At 42.2% G+C, this 19,574-nt stretch overlaps 1 protein-coding gene across 8 annotated transcripts in view; it reads left to right on the plus strand.

Moving 5' to 3' along the window:
• Positions 1-19,574, plus strand: part of LOC110912681 — a 35,766-nt gene that overhangs the window by 3,234 nt on the left and 12,958 nt on the right. Inside the window, exon 3 of one of the 8 annotated variants that reach the window (XR_004890312.1) lies at positions 17,624-17,683. The exons of 2 other annotated variants lie outside the window; for them this stretch is intronic. Coding sequence is in view for 1 of the 6 variants with exons in the window: in XM_035988543.1 (XP_035844436.1) it covers positions 5,536-6,888 (1,353 nt within the window). In the remaining 5 variants the exon portion in view is untranslated. Of the gene's footprint in view, positions 1-791; positions 900-1,603; positions 7,226-9,739; positions 9,800-10,433; positions 10,479-17,623; positions 17,684-18,318; positions 18,372-19,574 lie in introns of those variants that run through there. 5 more of the 8 variants (XR_002578108.2, XR_004890313.1, XR_002578107.2 and 2 more) reach the window with 5 other exon arrangements.

Raw genomic sequence — 19,574 nt, forward strand, 5'->3', positions numbered from 1 at the left:
TTACGCCCCCTGCCCCGCAACGAAGAGGTTTATGACTAGTTTAAATAAATAAACAAAAAAAAACGCAAATAGTTGATTAAAAAACAACAAAAAGCATTTAAAACAACTAAAAAAGTAGAATATATAAATTCTATAACATCTTAAAAGAGAAAGTCGGTGCTACAGTGCACCGACACAATTACAAAAATGCCCTTCGTATATTGTGAAATGACCCTCTCCATTTTTCCCTCACAGCTATCACATGTATACTCGAGGTTGTTTTTCTCCTTTGTTAACATGTCTTGCTCTAATCTTTAAGGGATTTTTTCTAGCTTTTTGTAAATTACAATAGTCGGAATCAAAAAATGCAAGATTCACAAAATCAAAGTGCACAAGAAATCATCAAATTTCACTAAACCTAGAAAGAATTCGATTAATGGGTTTCGCCATTTTACCTCAAAATTCCAAATCGTGTAGAAGGATTTAAAGTTGCAGCGATTTTGAGAGCCATGAGCTTTAAATGGTATATCAAATTTGTCGTTAAGGGTCAGTCTTGTTTAGCGCCTTCCTTTTAATTCATTACAATTCATTACCTAGTGTTTCTTTTTCGTTTATTATTGTCTTTGGGTTTTTTATTTTGCTACATCTTATTTGCAAATTTATTTGTGTGTTTTAAGTTTTGAATTCTTTGGATTTCATAAGTTATGTCAGTGCGGAGAATGACTGAATTTTGAATTTCCAGTTTTGATGATATTTAATTGAATAAATATCATGCATGAATGGTTGCTTTTATTTGAATGCATGATGATTAGGCACATTGAAATGAAGATTTACTTGATTCACCTGGATTGGAACATTTTTTAACAAATGAACATTGATGTTTTATGAATGTTTGGTCTTTTTATTTGAATGGATGATGAGATTATTTGAAGGCATCAGTTGTGTGTTTCATTTGTAAATCTAGAGTCCATCTCCATATTATTATCCATTTAATATCTATATAAGTTAGGATATTTAAAGGCATCAGTGCATTCATAAGACTTCCTTAGCTTTAATTGTAAGAAACTATTCATAGCTTTGAGTTTACGTTAATGATGCATAATCATGACCAATTTTAAATGGGAGTAATTCATGTGATAGCACATTTGATTTGAGAAATGGGTCTTAATCAAAGAATGGTTTGTAAAGAATCCTGAGTTAAAAGAGAGCTGACACATGCTATGAGATCCGATTTTCATTTTTCGAAACACTACCTTTGTCTTTTAAAATTTCAAATTTTTACCATTTGGATGAGAATTTTCAAAATTTCAGACACAAAGTTTCTTTATTTTTAAAATTTAATCTTAAACATTTTATCTTAAAAGCAATAAATTTTTAAACAGTAAAGGAATTTATAACACAAATCATTAACTTGGTTTGTATTCTTTCATCCAAAAATATTACAAAAGTTTATTTTTTTTTTCAAACAACACTTATCTCAAAACAAGATTCACAACACTATATGTTCTAAGTACAAGAACGGGACCTATGAACGAGATTTTACTAGATCAAAGTTTTCACAATACAATGATGTTACAAACTCATAACAATTTGGTAAATCTAACTTGTTTGATTTTCACTATAGTTATACTGAAGAGGTATGGTCCCAATTCCTTGCCTACATGGCAAGGACCACACCACCTTTCCATCCTACATGGTGTATACATCAGCAAGCGAATCCAGAAGCTTCTAGAAGCTTCTGGAATATGACAAGGTGGCACCAAAGATGCTCCTTCCGACAAAAAGGACAACACCTGTCACCATTCATCAAGCGCCATGTAGGCCTGTAGCAAATCAAGGAGCAGACCGACATCAGTGGTACGACGTCTTCAGCATGAGCAAATATAGGCGCGCCACGTGTACCACTACCTTGACCACAGCAGAGGAGACCAACAGGATATTCCCCTTGGTCGGACAGCTGGTGCCCTATAGCAGCTCTTTCACTCTCCGGCTATAAATAGGACCCTTCATCATTCAGGTTAGGATTATTCTACCCTCTATTCTCTCACCCTCAACACACACTGTTTATCCCCCTCAGAACAGTACTTATTCTCACGCCGGAGCCTGGTTAAGAGGGAAACCCCCATATTCCCCTCTTAACGAGACTAACGGTGTTGCTGTTTTGTAGGATCTTAGTCATTTCACGAGCAGAGAAAGAGATTGAACCCACAGAAGAGACAATCCCACAGATTAACCCCAGTGTTAACCTGCGTTTCATCATTGGCGCCATCCGCATTTTTGCAAAACCACCCTCATCTCTTTTCTCTTTGAAGAACTCTTTGAAATGGCAGAAACAAACCCTTCCCACCAGGTGGACGGAGAAGTTTCTTCTTTTGAGCTCATTTCGGACACCGCACATGTCCAAAGAAGCCAAAGGAACGAAACAATCCAAGAAGGGCAGATGAATAATGAGTTCCCGGACATCTTTGGAAGTGCCTCCAGAGTTGTCAGTCAAAACACAACTGGAGCCACTTTCCAACCACCATCCAGGCTCATCACCCAAGTCACTAATGGAGCCACGTTCCAACCCCCGTCCGGAGCAGTTCAACAAACACCCCCACAAGTGCAAACACCAAACCATGGAGCCGGCCCTTCAGCTCCATCAGAACAAACACAATTAAATTTCTCTGCACTCTTGGGGTTACCCGAAGGAAAAACTCTGGCTTCCTGGTATGCTGAACAAATGGCGTCTATAAACCTTGTTTATACACAACTCAGCGCGCAACAGGCTTTGCTCCAAGCACAAGCCAACCAATCCACATTTGTTACTCCACCGCAAAGGTCTCTGAGCACTCACATACCGCAGCAGGCCAATGCATGGAATTTACGTCCAGATAAAGCACCAGTACCAAGCATCCGAAGGCCAAGCGCGCACGACACACGCGACACATACGGCAAAACTGAAAGCAACTACGTGCAGTGTTCCCATCCACCGAGAAAACCAGTACAAAGTCGTTTAGGTACGCGCAACATAAACGACGAGTTCGATAGTTATAAAGAAGAAGACGACGAGACATACAAAGAAAGCATAGTGTTCAGCAGATTGCCACCAGAGCATGAGGCATACAAACCTCACAAGCGCGCAGGTTACAACCCAAAAGCAGAGCATGATTACACCTTGAGCTATCGTCCATAAGACATGGCCGAAAATTCAAAATTCATCAAAGAGATTGCCACAGCCGCTATCGACAAAACGAAACTGCCACATAACATGGGCAAATACAACGGCTTGACAGATCCCGACGATCACCTCCAAGTTTTTAATGGCGCAGGAGCAACGAGTGGATGGAATTTACCAACTTGGTGTCATCTCTTCGCTCAAACCTTCTTCAATGCAGCGCGCGTTTGGTTTGACAGCCTACCAGCAGGAAGGATCAAATCATGGATCGACTTTCGAGACAAGTTCCTCGCACACTTCTCCCAGCAGCGCAGGCACACCAGAGATCCAACTGATTGCTTGAACATATGGAGAAAGGACCACGAAAGCGTGGAAGACTTCATCACCATATACAACAAAGAATGTCTGGAAATTGGAGATGTAGGTGAGAAGATGATGTGCGCGCATTTCATGAGGGCAGTAAAATGTGATGATCTAATCAAGCAATTAAAAGGAAGGGACGGAGGACCCAAAGATTGGGAAACCTTCATTGAGGCAGCAAAGACCATTGCGCAAACTGACAAACAGTTGACCGGTGATGACAACCGTCACCGAGGGTACAACCATAATGACCGGCACAACAAGAAGGGCAAAGGCCAATCATGGAAAACATCCGGTTACAGAGAAAAAAGCCCAGTAAAAGAAGACGAGCGCCATACAATCAATCAGATCGCCCATCGAAAAGAGGTCAAAAGAGAAAACCGAGAAAAAAAGTGGACACCCCTAACAAAAACCCCTTCAGAGGTCTTGTCAACTGAGAACCACCAGTTCAAACCACCTCTACAGATGCGAAACAAGAGGGGTCAAGACCCAAATCTTTTCTGTGAATTTCATAAAGACATAGGCCACTTAACTGACGACTGCTTCAGCCTGAAGCAGGAGATCGAAAGGGCCTTAAGAGACGGAAATCTCACTCATCTGGTAAAAGGTGGAAAGCGCGACTACTGCCAGGTTCAAAGAAGAGAATAAGGGCCAGACAACAAAAAACTCCGGAAATTAGAAACCCACATGGTTCAAGCGAGTTCACGAAGGCCAAGAAAGAATTACAACAAGCGCACACAAGATGACTCATGGCGCGAAAGACAAGTTATTTTCCCTGTTGTAAGAGGAGGCCCAAGAGAAAGAAGACCCATAGTTATCTCTGGGGTGATCGGTAATTATCAAACCAACTACATTTTTATCGACTCAGGGAGCACCACGGACATCATATACGAATAATGTTTCAATCAATTCGACCAAGAGGACAAGGCGCGCTTGGAACCAGTTGACTACCCACTAACGGGTTTCTGCAACGAAGCCATCTTTCCTCTCGGCCAGATATCATTCCCGGTGCTACTCTCAGACGGAAGAAATTCAAGAACAGAAGAAGTCACGTTCATGGTGCTGCCAGCACATTCAAGACACGACATCCTCCTGGGAAGAGAATCCCAAGGGGATTTTAGCATGATTTGCTCTGGACCACATTCAGCTGTCGGATTCGCAACAGAAACAGGGGTAGCGATAATCTATGCAAGCAAAGAAGTCTTAGCAACAGATGAAATCCGACTAGCGAAAGCAAGCAAACCAGCACCACGCGCAGAAACAGAAAAATGGGTATTAAACAGCGCATACCCGGAACAAACAGTTACATTGGGCCCTGTAATGTCAGATCTCACGCGCGCGGCACTTAAAAAGTTATTGTTTGCAAACACGGACGTGTTTGCCTGGACACCAGCCGACATGGTGGGTGTTCCACGACACATAGCAGAAACAGATTAAATGTTTCAGAAAACGCAAAACCTGTGGTACATGCCAAACGTCACTTAGGAGATATAAAGCATGATGCTATGCAAGAACAAGTGATGGAACTGTTGAATGCTGGTATTATTAGAGAAGTCCGATACCAAACTTGGGTGGCGAGCCCCGTAATGGTACAAAAACCAAATGGCAGTTGGAGAATGTGTGTAGATTACAAGGATCTGAACAAGGCATGCTCGCGCGATTGCTACGCCTTACCAGATATTGATGAAAAGATTGATTCGCTAGCAACGTTCAGATGGAAATGTTTCCTTGACTGTTATAAAGGATACCACCATGTGCAGATGGCCATTCAAGATGAAGACAAGACTGCGTTTCGCACACCTACAGGGCTATACTGCTATACGAAAATGCCATTTGGCTTAAAAAACGCAGGCGCGACATATCATAGGCTGATGAATGAAACTTTCAGCAATGCTATTGGCAAATACATCGAAGTATACATGGATGACCTGGTCATCATGAGTAAGGAAGAAAGTATGATGCTGGTCAACATCTAAAAGACGTTCGACACGCTGCGCGGAGTAAGTATCAAATTAAACCCAGCAAAATGCTCTTTTGGCATGGAAGAAGGAAAGTTTCTGGGGTTCATCGTAACAAAAGACGGGTTCAAAGTCAATCCTGATAAGGTACAAGCGATCGAGCGAATGCCTTCACCATCAACAATCAAGGAAATGCAAAAATTGGCTGGATGGTTAGCAGCACTAAACCGTTTCCTAGCCAATCACACAGCAAAGTCATTTCCGTTCATCAAAACACTCCGCAATTGCATGAAGAAAAGTCAATTTCAGTGGACTCCGGAAGCCGAGAGCACATTCCGAGAGATGAAAGATTGTCTCATAAGACTACCAACACTAACGGCGCCAGTAAAAGGGGAACCCCTAGTATTATATCTGTTAGCATCTGATAAGGCAGTTGGAGCAGTTCTGCTCGTAGACCGCCAAGGTGTTCAAACACCAGTTTATTATGTGTCACGCACCCTAAACGATCCAGAAACACGGTACGCCATAATGGAAAAACTAGTCCTGGCACTGATCCATGCGTCAAGGCGTTTGCGCATATACTTCGCTAACCACGTCATTCATGTGCTAACAAACTACAACATCGGCAACATCCCCGCGAGGCCCGAGATATCTGGAAGGTTAGTAAAATGGGCCATAGAGCTGGGAGGCCACAACGTGGTTTTCAGACCAAGACCAGCAATCAAAGGCCAGGTGTTGGCCGATTTCATGACAGAAGTACCCGACGACAAAGAGAGAGAGTGCAAGGCAATGGAAAAAGCTGAAAGGCAACATACAGAAGAGCCATGGCTACTGTACACAGACGGCGCGTCCAATGAAGATGGCGCAGGCGCAGGACTTAGGCTGATAAGTCCAGATAAACACGAATTCACGTACGCCATCAGGCTAGATTTCAAAAGCACTAATAACGAAGCCGAATACGAAGCTTTTCTTGCCGGTTTGAGATTGGCAATCAAGATGGGAGTCAAACACATTGAGGCGCACATAGACTCCATGTTAGTAGCCAGGCAAATCAATGGCCAGTACGACGCCAAAGGAGACGTGATGGCACTATACTTGAATCAAGCAAAGACATTGTTGCAAAACTTCTATTCCTACAAGGTGCACCACATCAACAGGAGCGAGAATAAACCAGCAGACGCGTTAAGTAAACTCGCATCCACAAGTTTACAACACCTAGCCAAGGATGTGCACATAGAAGTTTTGAGCAACCCGTCGGTACCACTAAGAGAAGTAAGTGTTATTCAAGTGGGAGCAACGTCGTGGATGACTCCGATAATTATGTATCCCAATCGGGTATACTTATGGAGAACAAAGCCGAGGCAAGAAAAGTGCAATACAAATCCGAACACTACCAGATGGTCGACGGAATATTGTATCGGAAATCCTATTTAGGACCATTATTAAGATGCGTTGACCCAGAAGATGCAAACTACCTGATCCGGGAAGTACACGTGGGCATTTGCGGCATCCATGCCGGCCCAAGGATGGTAGTAGCCAAAGTCATAAATGCCGGGTATTACTGGCCCGGAATGTATCTAGACGCAGTGAAGATCTTAAGAAAATGCAGCGGGTGCCAGAGACATGCTCCGAAGACGATGCGCCCCAAGAACGAACTAGTTCTGTAACAACGGCGTGGCCGTTCCAACAATGGGGAATAGATATTGTGACACCCCAGGAAAAGCCAGTAAACACCGCAACTTAACTAGCTTCCTCAGTAACCACGCGCTAAATTTCGGGACGAAATTCTCTTAACAGGGGGAGAATGTAACAACCCTTAATTTACATGTATTCCGTACAATTCATTAATGATAATTAAAGTGCTTGACGACTGTGTGGAAATATTTAACTGCTCTCTGATTTCTGTGTTATATTCATATGTGCGTGTTAACATACTAGTAGTATGCAGAAAACCTGACTAAATGGTCCTGAATATTTTCCTATGTGTTAGGAATTAATTGGGTTACAAAAATATATGTATAAGACGCCTTACGGAATAATTAAACATTTAACGGAACAGTATCCGACCAAACTACTGGACATTACCCGGGACACCAAATACTTGTCAAACACATTATTTAATTATTGTTGGCTAGTCATGATCCCCGTTGGTCATAACACCCACTAAAACCTTATAACTAATATATTACATCAAGTTACTTACTTCTAACTTATCATTGCATTCTAGTCACAAATTTTGCAAATAAACCCCCCCCCCCCCCCCCCATTTAACCGAATTTTGTTGGTCTCCATGGACCCACACAATCATCCACCATTACCTCATATATTTTGGATAGATATTGTGGGATTGATTACTTGTTAAACTAGGCATATTATTTGGATAGATATTGTGGGATTGGTTACTTGTTGAACTAGGCATATTATTTGGATAGATATTGTGGGATTGGTTACTTGTTGAACTAGGCATATTATTTGGATAGATATTATTTGAAAGAGGATTATATTTACAAGATCATTCATTTCATCTCTTACAACACTCAACCCTCACCTCACTCTCTCTCTCTCTCTCATTTCGGTTCCACCACAACCGAATCCACTCCCCCACCCTTTTCATCTTCATCTTCTTCCATTACAAATCCATTCAAAGCTTACAAGGTGAATCTATGGAGGTGGCAACTTGAAGGACGTTCTAAGGAGCTTGTTCTAGTCTTTTTCACCATCATATTCTCAATAGATTCTACCCTAGCTATAAGCTAGTAGTAAGCTCTCGTTTAACCCTTGATTATCTTACTTTTATGGCTAATATTTGTAGAATGATGTTTATTTCACAAGAACACTAAAAAGGGTTTAACCAAGAAGATGAAACATGATGTACTTGTGTTAGTATGAAGTTGTTTTGATATGTACTGAGTATTTGCTGATTTACTTGTTGATATTGATGTGGGATGTTGTTACAATCACTAAATATGATTAACGGGATCAACCGAACACAAACTAGTAAGCTAGAGACTAAAAACAGCAATCTGTCCAAACTTTACAGCCAGCTTCAGTTGGCTGTAAACAGGTCATAAACTTAACGAAAAACCGATATTTTGAACTATGCAGTTAAAGCGGTCCAAAATCGAATAGCGGTCAAGGTCCGCTATATGATATATAGGTTACAGCGGTGGTATAGCGGTGATATAGCGGTAATTTTTATACCATGCATAATTTATGTATTTATATATAAATATAAATATATCTTTGAAAAATATTAATAGTAATATCAAAATTCATAGTAATATTATTCCATTATCAAAAATCTGTCGCAAATCAAATACTAATAGTAACTTTGAAGTATTTAATTTAAGAATTAACACAATTAAACACCGTTACTGCTATAACCGCTATAGGCCACCGCTATAGCACCACTATAGTACCGCTATAGCACCGCTATAGCGGTATTTAGCGCCGCTAATAGCGGAACCGCTATAGGCCACCGCTATTTGGACCGCTACACACCCTGAGGTCCGCTAACCGCTATAGCACCGCTATAACACCGCTATAGCACCGCTATTGACTGCTTAGATTTTGAATCTAAAATATGTTATTATGAAATACGGTTCTAATGGCACCGGAATCGTAATTTTTGGACTCCGTTTACTATTTTTAAAGTGTTAATTTGTAACAGCAACTTAAGCTGAATTTTGACAGCAATAAATGGGTGTCATACTTTCAGTCATAACCTGAGTTTTGTGATGAATCGGACCATGAAATTTGTACAGTAGATGACAACCGATGCATATGTAATTACCCCACTGGAATTTCGTAAATCGGACACTCGATGAATTTTTAATAAATTGTTCCATGGACTGTGGTCAGAAATACACAAATCTGAGTTCAGTCCGGAACATGAATTTTTATAAAATACTGGTAATTAACCGGACCCCGATATTTTTACACAATAAAATATGGAACGTTTAAGACATCCTGTAAAAATATGGGAATTTTTGGAATAATTTAACTATTTTATTAAAATGTCCGAAAACAGCCGGTTTTGAATATAAATGCTGAATTGAGATAAGTTGTGACTTGCGTGTCTAAATGTCGAGTATGCTATCCGTGAATGATCTAACATGTTATATATGTTATGTGCATTACCGTATGTTTGATTTTGAGTGGGGAATGGATAGGAAACTTAGATGGGCATAAACCGTTAAAACGATGCATGTTGTGTGATAGATACGTGTAGGAACTTTGTGTTCTATTTGAAAGCCACTAAATGACTAACCTGTAATTATATTAGGACGTGATTGACCGACCTCGACTGTTAGCTATATTTGAGAATTTAACCGAGCAAAACAAGGTGAGTTCACACACTTTCTAAGGCATGGGATTCCCGGTGGTTTGGGAATGGGTTAAAGAATTAAAACGGAATCTACATATCTTACTTAGGTAGCATATGTACGGCCATCCTCCTCGGGTAGGATGCCAGTATTAATCCTGCGTATTCTCTTTGGGAGAACTACGTACGTTCGTCCTCCTTGTGTAGGACAACAAGCTTAAACTTACTAGACAAAACTCTATCATAAGTCCCTCATTTTATATCGACTTAATCGCCGAGGCCAATGGCGAGCGGGTCATTAGTTAATAGCGCTATTAGGTTTAACAAACCTCACACCGTGCCAGTCGGACGGGCGTGTACTAATGGACTATGGCAAACCATCAGTGATGATAGACACTGATGTAGGGCACAACTTACTTGCGTAGTAGTCGATACCATACGGTCTAGTAGTTTACATGGGGAAGCCCCCACTAATCATGGAAATGGTTTGGGTAATAAAGAATGAACTGGTTAATTTTACTTTCAACTACGGGGTAACCCCACGGCAATTACGCCAACGAAAGACAAACCACGTTTTCAGAAACAACTCAAAACTAAACAACTAAACGTGAACTCACTCAACTTTGTTGTTGACTCGTTGTTACATGCCTTACAGGTCGTTAAATGCTTGGAGCTTGCACGAGGAAGGAGTCGTTGTGGGACACGGACTTTTATGTTCCGTGCTTAATATTTAAATCCTTATGAACTTATAAAACTTGCGTTTGAACTTTAACTTATAAACTATGGACTTATGTTTTGGACTTTACGTTTATGCTTCCGCTGTTTAATTTAAAACTCGGTTAACTAGCTTTTGGTCACCAATCGTATTGTGGTTGGCTTTATTTACTTAAATACGTTGTTCAGTATGATTGGTGGCTCGATCCTGGTCATGTCACCCCTCCAAGCGGTGATACTTCGCATGGTGGATTTTGGGGGTGTGACAGATTGGTATCAGAGCCATTGGTTATAGTGAACTTGGTTTTAAAAAGGGAAAAGTTTTTGATAAAACCAGACTATAACCGGTACAGTGCTCAACGATCCACAACGACGCTTCGCTCCACGTGCAAGACTCGACACCATAGGTGGTATGATTTATGTTATATTGTCGGTTAGATAGTTTACACTGTGCATTAGTTAACGTGATAATTGTTATTTGAACCTTGTGTGCTTACTCTCTTCTGTCGCCCCACACTTACGCACATTGCGATACCTTTCTTACCTGTGTTCCCCTCGATGTGAAGATCATGAGTGGCCATCTCAACATGACCCAGGGTCAACTGACGACCTTGATTAACGAACGGATTGCTGAAGCCTTAGCAACCCAATCAGGGAGTCAACCCATGCACACCCAATCCCGCATGGTCACCTTCAGGGCGTTCTTGGAGTGTAAACCTACCACTTTCGATGGCACTGGAGGGACAATCGACCTTCTACACTGGATCCGAAGAATCGAATATACGTTCGAAGAAAGTGAAAGTCCTGCTGGCAAACGAGTAGAGTACGCTACTGTCATGTTGCAAGGGAAAGCGTATTCTTGGTGGAACGCACAAGTTCAGATGCTCGGTTTGGCAGACGCGAATGCCACCCTCTGGAGCGACTTCAAGGATTTGATTAAGGAAGAATTCTGCCACCTGGACGACATTCTGAAACTTGAAATAGAGTATTATGGTTTGAAGATGGAAGGATCAGAGATTGAGGCGTACACAAAGAGGTCCAACGACTTGGCTGCCTTATGTCCTAACATGTCGCAACCCATATCTAGGCGAATCAAGCTATACCTCAGAGGCTTAGTCCCAGAAATCCAAGGGTCTGTGACTGCGGCCAACCTTCCCACAATCCAGCAAGTCGTTCGTTTGGCGCACCAACACACCGATCAGGCGGTGGAAGAGGGCAAGTTGCCCAAGCGTAGCTCTTCAATGCAAATACTCTTATTAGTAACAAGTATATTTGGGGTGAGCACCAAGGTAGCTCTATACGACGGGAACCGCACAGGAAACTCAGGCTGAACTACCAAAATCAGGGGGGATACCTAGGGAATAAACCGGGATGCCGCAAGTGCCAACGGCACCACAGCGGGTCATGTGCGGAATCGTGTTGTCATCGGTGCAAGAAGTTGGGACATATGGCTAGAGACTGTAGGAGCCCATATCCTGCAAACCGGAACCAACGGCAACACCAGCAGGGTAATGAGAGATGTTACCAGTGCGGTGCTGAGAGTCACTTCAAGAGGAACTGTCCGCAGATGAGACAGAATCGTGACAACAGCGGCAACCAGGGCAACGGGAACAATAACAGGAGACAATAAGGATAACCGCAGGACTGGTAGGCATGAGCTTCTGAATGGACAAGAGGAAGAAGGAAACAACCTCAACGTTGTGGCGGGTAAGTTCTATTTTAGTTAATTCGGGTACAGATATGTGTCCCTAAGAGTTAGTCAGGTGCTTAAGCGTACCCCATTACCCTTAAAACATCAAACATGTTATAGAACTAGCTAATGGTGAAAGTCTTAAGGGCACACACGTAGTTAAGGGGTGTAACCCCGTCTTAGCTGGTCAGACCCTCTTTATCGACCTCATTCCTATGGTTCTGGGTAGTTTTGACGTTGTCATTGGGATGGATTGGTTATCTCGACACCAAGCGGAGATTATTTGCAAGGAGAAAACCGTCCGTATCCCTCGTTCTGATAAAGAACCCCTCGTGATTTGTGGCGACAAGAGTGGTGCTGTTGTAGGCATCATCTCTTTCCTTCAGGCCCAGAAGTGTTTGCAAAAGGGGCACACCGCTATTTTAACCCTCGTCTCTGATACATCCGTGGGAGAAAAGAAGATTGAAGACATTCCTATTGTACGCGACTTTCCAGAGGTATTTCCTGATGAATTACCTGGTCTTCCGCCTCATCACCAAGTCGAGTTTCAAATTGAGCTAGCTCCTAGAGCAGCACCAGTAGCTCGAGCACCACATCATCTAGCTCCATCAGAACTCGAAGAACTATTTACGCAACTACAAGAACTCTTGGAAAAGGGATTCATACATCCTAGCTCTTCGCCTTGGGGAGCTCCAGTGTTATTCATGAAGAAGAAAGACGGTACCTTCAGAATGTGTATTGACTATCGCGAACTTAACAAGTTGACCATGAAGAACCGTTATCCTCTCCCACGCATTGATGACCTATTCGACCAGTTGCAAGGGTCGAGTTTCTACTCCAAGATTGACCTGAGGACAGGCTACCATCAACTGAGAGTCCGGGAGGAGGATGTCCCCAAAACAGCATTCAGAACTCGTTACGGCCATTATGAGTTTCTGGTTATGCCTTTCGGATTAACCAATGCACCTGTAGTCTTCCTGGACCTCATGAACCGAGTGTGCAAGCCTTACCTGGATAAATTTGTCATAGTCTTCATCGACGACATCCTAATCTATTCTAAGAGTCAGGAGGAACACGAGCAACACCTGAGGCTTATTCTGGAACTACTTCGTTAAGAGCAGCTGTATGCCAAGTTTTCGAAATGTGACTTCTGGCTTCGCGAAGTCCATTTTCTGGGCCATGTGGTAAACAAGGATGGAATTCATGTGGATCCATCTAAGGTTGAATCGATCAAGAACTGGCCTGCACCCCGTACACCAACAGAAATCCGGCAATTCTTGGGTGTGGCAGGATATTACAGAAGGTTTATCAAAGATTTCTCCAAGATTGCGCAACCTCTCACTTCACTGACTCAGAAGGTTGTCACCTATCGTTGGGGTGATGCATAGGAGTCCGCATTTCAGCACTTGAAGGATAGACTTTGTAGCGCGCCTATCCTCTCATTGCCTGAAGGCACAAACGATTTTGTGGTTTATTGCGACGCTTCCATCTAAGGACTTGGTTGCGTGTTTAGGCAATGTGACAAGGTCATTGCCTACGCATCACGCCAACTCAAGGTTCACGAAAGAAATTACACTACTCATGATCTGGAGCTGGGAGCAGTTGTTTTTGCGCTTAAGATATGGAGACATTACCTGTACGGTACCAAGTGCACCATTTACACCAATCACAGGAGTCTCGAGCATATCTTCAAGCAAAAGGGGTTAAACATGCGTCAACGCTGATGGGTAGAACTCTTGAATGATTATGAATGCGCGATCAAGTATCATCCGGGCAAACCCAATGTTGTGGCCGACGCCCTCAGTCGAAAGGATACTATACCTAGGCGGGTACGTGCGTTACAGCTTACCATCCAATCTAACCTTCCCACTCAGATTCGTGATGCTCAGGTTGAAGCATTGAAAGTAGAGAACATCAGGGCCGAGTCCCTACGAGGATCGAGGCAACGGCTAGAACAAAAGGAAAACGGTGCCTACTATGTTAACGGACGCATCTGGGTTCCGCTGTATGGAGACTTACGCGAGCTTCTGATGGATGAAGCACATAAGTCTCGTTATTCAGTACATCCTGGTTCGGATAAGATGTACCACGACCTAAAAACTACATACTGGTGGCCTGGTATGAAAGCCAGCATAGCGACCTACGTCAGTAAATGCTTGACTTGTGCTAGAGTCAAGGTCGAATACCAGAAACCATCAGGCCCACTTCAACAACCAAAGATCCCGAAATGGAAATGGGAGCAAATATCCATGGATTTCGTTACTGGCCTGCCCAGATCTCAACGCGGAATTGATACCATTTGGGTGATCGTGGATCGACTGACCAAGTCTGCACATTTTCTGCCTATCAAAGAAACGGATAAGTTTTCTACTCTAGCAGACATCTACCTAAAAGAAGTGGTATCAAGGCACGGAGTGCCAACCTCCATCATTTCTGATCGTGACGCTCGTTTTACCTCTGAACTATGGCAAGCTATGCATAAGTCTTTTGGCTCACGTTTAGATATGAGCTCCTCTTATCATCCACAAACGGATGGGCAATCTGAACGCACCATTCAGACTCTCGAAGACATGCTTAGGGCATGCGTGATCGACTTCGGCAACGGCTGGGAAAAGCATCTCCCGTTAGTGGAATTTTCATATAACAACAGCTACCACACCAGCATCCAGGCCGCTCCGTTTGAGGCATTGTACGGACGTAAGTGCCGATCACCTCTTTGTTGGGCAGAAGTTGGTGACAGTCAAATCACTGGTCCAGAACTTGTAGTAGATACAACCGAGAAGATTGCTCAGATACGACAGCGAATGGCGGCAGCTCGTGACCGTCAGAAAAGCTATGCCGATAAGCGAAGAAAACCACTCGAGTTCTAGGTTAGGGATCGAGTGCTGCTCAAAGTCTCACCTTGGAAAGGTGTAGTCCGATTTGGCAAGCGGGGCAAGCTCAACCCGCGTTATGTCGGACCGTTCCAGATCATTGAGAGAATTGGCAAAGTCACTTATAGGCTGAACCTACCTGAAGAACTCAGTGGAGTTCACAACGTATTCCATGTGTCGAATCTGAAGAAGTGTCTGTCAGATGAGACCCTCGTAGTTCCTCTCAAAGAGCTCACAATCGACGACAAGCTGCGATTCGTTGAGGAACCAGTAGAGATTACAGATCAAGACGTTAAGATTCTCAAGCACACCAGAATACCCCTCGCCCGAGTTCGTTGGAATGCCCGTCGTGGCCCAGAGTATACCTGGGAACGAGAAGACCAAATGAAACTTAAGTATCCCCAACTGTTTAAGAAAAACGCAACCACTACTGAGGCTGAAGCTACTGCAGAATTTCGGGACGAAATTCCAAATCAACGGGGGGATGATGTGACACCCCAGGAAAAGCCAGTAAACACCGCAACTTAACTAGCTTCCTCAGTAACCACACGCTAAATTTCGGGACGAAATTCTCTTAACAGGGGGAGAATGTGACAACCCTCAATTTACATGTATTCCGTACAATTCATTAATGATAATTAAAGTGCTTGACGACTGTGTGGAAACATTTAACTGCTCTCTGATTTCTGTGTTATATTCACATGTGCATGTTAACATACTAGTAGTATGCAGAAAACCTGACTAAATGGTCCTGAATATTTTCCTATGTGTTAGGAATTAATTGGGTTACAAAAATATATGTATAAGACGCCTTACGAAATAATTAAACACTTAACGGAACAGTATCCAACCGAACTACTGGACATTACCCGGGACACAAAATATTTGTCAAACACATTATTTAATTATTGTTGGCTAGTCATGATCCCCGTTGGTCATAACACCCACTAAAACCTTATAATTAATATATTACATCAAGTTACATACTTCTAACTTATCATTGCATTCTAGTCACAAATTTTGCAAATAAACACCCCCCCCCCCATTTAACCGAATTTTGTTGGTCTCCATGGACCCACACAATCATCCACCATTACCTCATATATTTTGGATAGATATTGTGGGATTGATTACTTGTTGAACTAGGCATATTATTTGGATAGATATTGTGGGATTGGTTACTTGTTGAACTGGGCATATTATTTGGATAGATATTGTGGGATTGGTTACTTGTTGAACTAGGCATATTATTTGAAAGAGGATTATATTTACAAGATCATTCATTTCATCTCTTACAACACTCAACCCTCACCTCACTCTCTCTCTCTCTCTCATTTCGGTTCCACCACAACCGAATCCACTCCCCACCCTTTTCATCTTCATCTTCTTCCATTACAAATCCATTCAAAGCTTACAAGGTGAATCTATGGAGGTGGCAACTTGAAGGACGTTCTAAGGAGCTTGTTCTAGTCTTTTTCACCATCATATTCTCAATAGATTCTACCCTAGCTATAAGCTAGTAGTAAGCTCTCGTTTAACCCTTGATTATCTTACTTTTATGGCTAATATTTGTAGAATGATGTTTATTTCACAAGAACACTAAAAAGGGTTTAACCAAGAAGATGAAACATGATGTACTTGTGTTAGTATGAAGTTGTTTTGATATGTACTGAGTATTTGCTGATTTACTTGTTGATATTGATGTGGGATGTTGTTACAATCACTAAATATGATTAACGGGATCAACGGAACACAAACTAGTAAGCTAGAGACTAAAAACAGCAATCTGTCCATACTTTACAGCCAACTTCAGTTGGCTGTAAACAGGTCATAAACTTAACGAAAAACCGATATTTTGAATCTAAAATATGTTATTATGAAATACGGTTCTAATGGCACCGGAATCGTAATTTTTGGACTCCGTTTACTATTTTTAAAGTGTTAATTTGTAACAGCAACTTAAGCTGAATTTTGACAGCAATAAATGGGTTTCATACTTTCAGTCATAACCTGAGTTTTGTGATGAATCGGACCATGAAATTTGTACAGTAGATGAAAACCGATGCATATGTAATTACCCCACTGGAATTTCGTAAATCGGACACTCGATGAATTTTTAATAAATTGTTCCATGGACTGTGGTCAGAAATACACAAATCTGAATTCAGTCCGGAACATGAATTTTTATAAAATATTGGTAATTAACCGGACCCCGATATTTTTACACAATAAAATATGGAACGTTTAAGACATCCTGTAAAAATATGGGAATTTTTGAATAATTTAACTATTTTATTAAAATGTCCGAAAACAGCCGGTTTTGAATATAAATGCTGAATTGAGATAAGTTGTGACTTGCGTGTCTAAATGTCGAGTATGCTATCCGTGAATGATCTAACATGTATATATGTTATGTGCATTATCGTATGTTTGATTTTGAGTGGGGAATGGATGGGAAACTTAGATGGGCATAAACCGTTAAAACGATGCATGTTGTGTGATAGATACGTGTAGGAACTTTGTGTTCTATTTGAAAGCCACTAAATGACTAACTGGTAATTATATTAGGACGTGATTGACCGACCTCGACTGTTAGCTATACTTGAGAATCTAACCGAGCAAACCAAGGTGAGTTCACACACTTTCTAAGGCATGGGATTCCCGGTGGTTTGGGAATGGGTTAAAGAATTAAAACGGGATCTACATATCCTACTTAGGTAGCATATGTACGGCCATCCTCCTCGGGTAGGATGCCAGTATTAATCCTGCGTATTCTCTTTAGGAGAACTACGTACGTTCGTCCTCCTTGTGTAGGACAACAACCTTAAACTTACTAGACAAAACTCTATCATAAGTCCCTCATTTTATATCGACTTAATCGCCGAGGCCAATGGCGAGCGGGTCATTAGTTAATAGCGCTATTAGGTTTAACAAACCTCACACCGTGCCAGTCGGACGGGCGTGTACTAATGGACTATGGCAAACCATCAGTGATGATAGACACTGATGTAGGGCACAACTTACTTGCGTAGTAGTCGATACCATACGGTCTAGTAGTTCACATAGGGAAGCCCCCACTAATCATGGAAATGGTTTGGGTAATAAAGAATGAACTGGTTAATCTTACTTTCAACTACGGGGTAACCCCCACGGCAATTACGCCAACGAAAGACAAACCACGTTTTCAGAAACAACTCAAAACTAAACAACTAAACGTGAACTCACTCAACTTTGTTGTTGACTCGTTGTTACATGCCTTACAGATCGTTAAATGCTTGGAGCTTGCACTAGGAAGGAGTCGTTGTGGGATACGGACTATTATGTTCCGTGCTTAATATTTAAATCCTTATGAACTTATAAAACTTGCGTTTGAACTTTAACTTATAAACTATGGACTTATGTTTTGGACTTTACGTTTATGCTTCCGCTGTTTAATTTAAAACTCGGTTAACTAGCTTTTGGTCACCAATCGTATTGTGGTTGGCTTTATTTACTTAAATACGTTGTTTAGTATGATTGGTGGCTCGATCCTGGTCATGTCACCCCTCCAAGCGGTGATACTCCGCATGGTGGATTTTGGGGGTGTGACAGATATGGTTGGCCCCTTTCCAGATGCCCCAGGTGCAGTGAAATTCATCATAGTCGCGGTGGACTATTTCACAAAATGGGTAGAGGCAAAGGCACTGGCGTCAACCACATCTACCGTGGTACGACGTTTCATCTGGGAAAAGATAATCTGCAGATTCGGGCTCCCCCTGAGAATCATCACCAATAACGGGACGAATTTTGCTGCAGAAGATCTCCAACGATGGTTCAAAGAGTTACACATAGAGCATACGTTCTCCTCGGTTGCGCATCCGCAGGGGAATGGTTAAGTAGAAGCCATTAAAAAAGCATTGTCGACGGCATCAAGGCACGACTGGGAGAGCAAAGAAGAGGCTGGGTTGACGAATTGCCAAGCATATTATGGGCCCATAGGACGATGCCCAAAACAAGCAACGGGGAGACACCGTTCAGCTTAGTCTATGGGTCCGAGGCCATGATACCAGCGAAGATCGGACTACCATCACCAAGAATGCTCTCCATGAACATGATCAACAATGAAGAAGAAAGGAGGTTAGACCTTGACCTCCTAGAAGAAAGGAGAGAAATGGCAGCAATCAATGAAGCGAAGTACAAGACAAAGCTGGAAAAATATTACAACAGCAAGGTCCGCATCTGCATGTTTTACCCCGGCGATTATGTCCTAAGGGACAATGAAGCGTCTAACGCCGAGAAACCGGGCAAATTAGCCCCCAAGTGGGAAGGACCCTATGTTGTAGACGAGGTTTTGGTAAAAGGAGCGTATAAGCTACGCACGTTGGAAAACAAGGAGGTTCCACGAACCTGGAACGACCAGCAATTAAGGAAGTGCTATATGTAAACAATCGAAGTCCCACATGTACTTGCAATGACCGCATTGCCAACACATTTAATAGTAATACAAGAAGTGTTTGGCTATCTTTATCTCGGGTATGTT

This window comes from Helianthus annuus, chromosome 4, assembly GCF_002127325.2.
Source record: "Helianthus annuus cultivar XRQ/B chromosome 4, HanXRQr2.0-SUNRISE, whole genome shotgun sequence".
Taxonomy (NCBI): domain Eukaryota; kingdom Viridiplantae; phylum Streptophyta; class Magnoliopsida; order Asterales; family Asteraceae; genus Helianthus; species Helianthus annuus.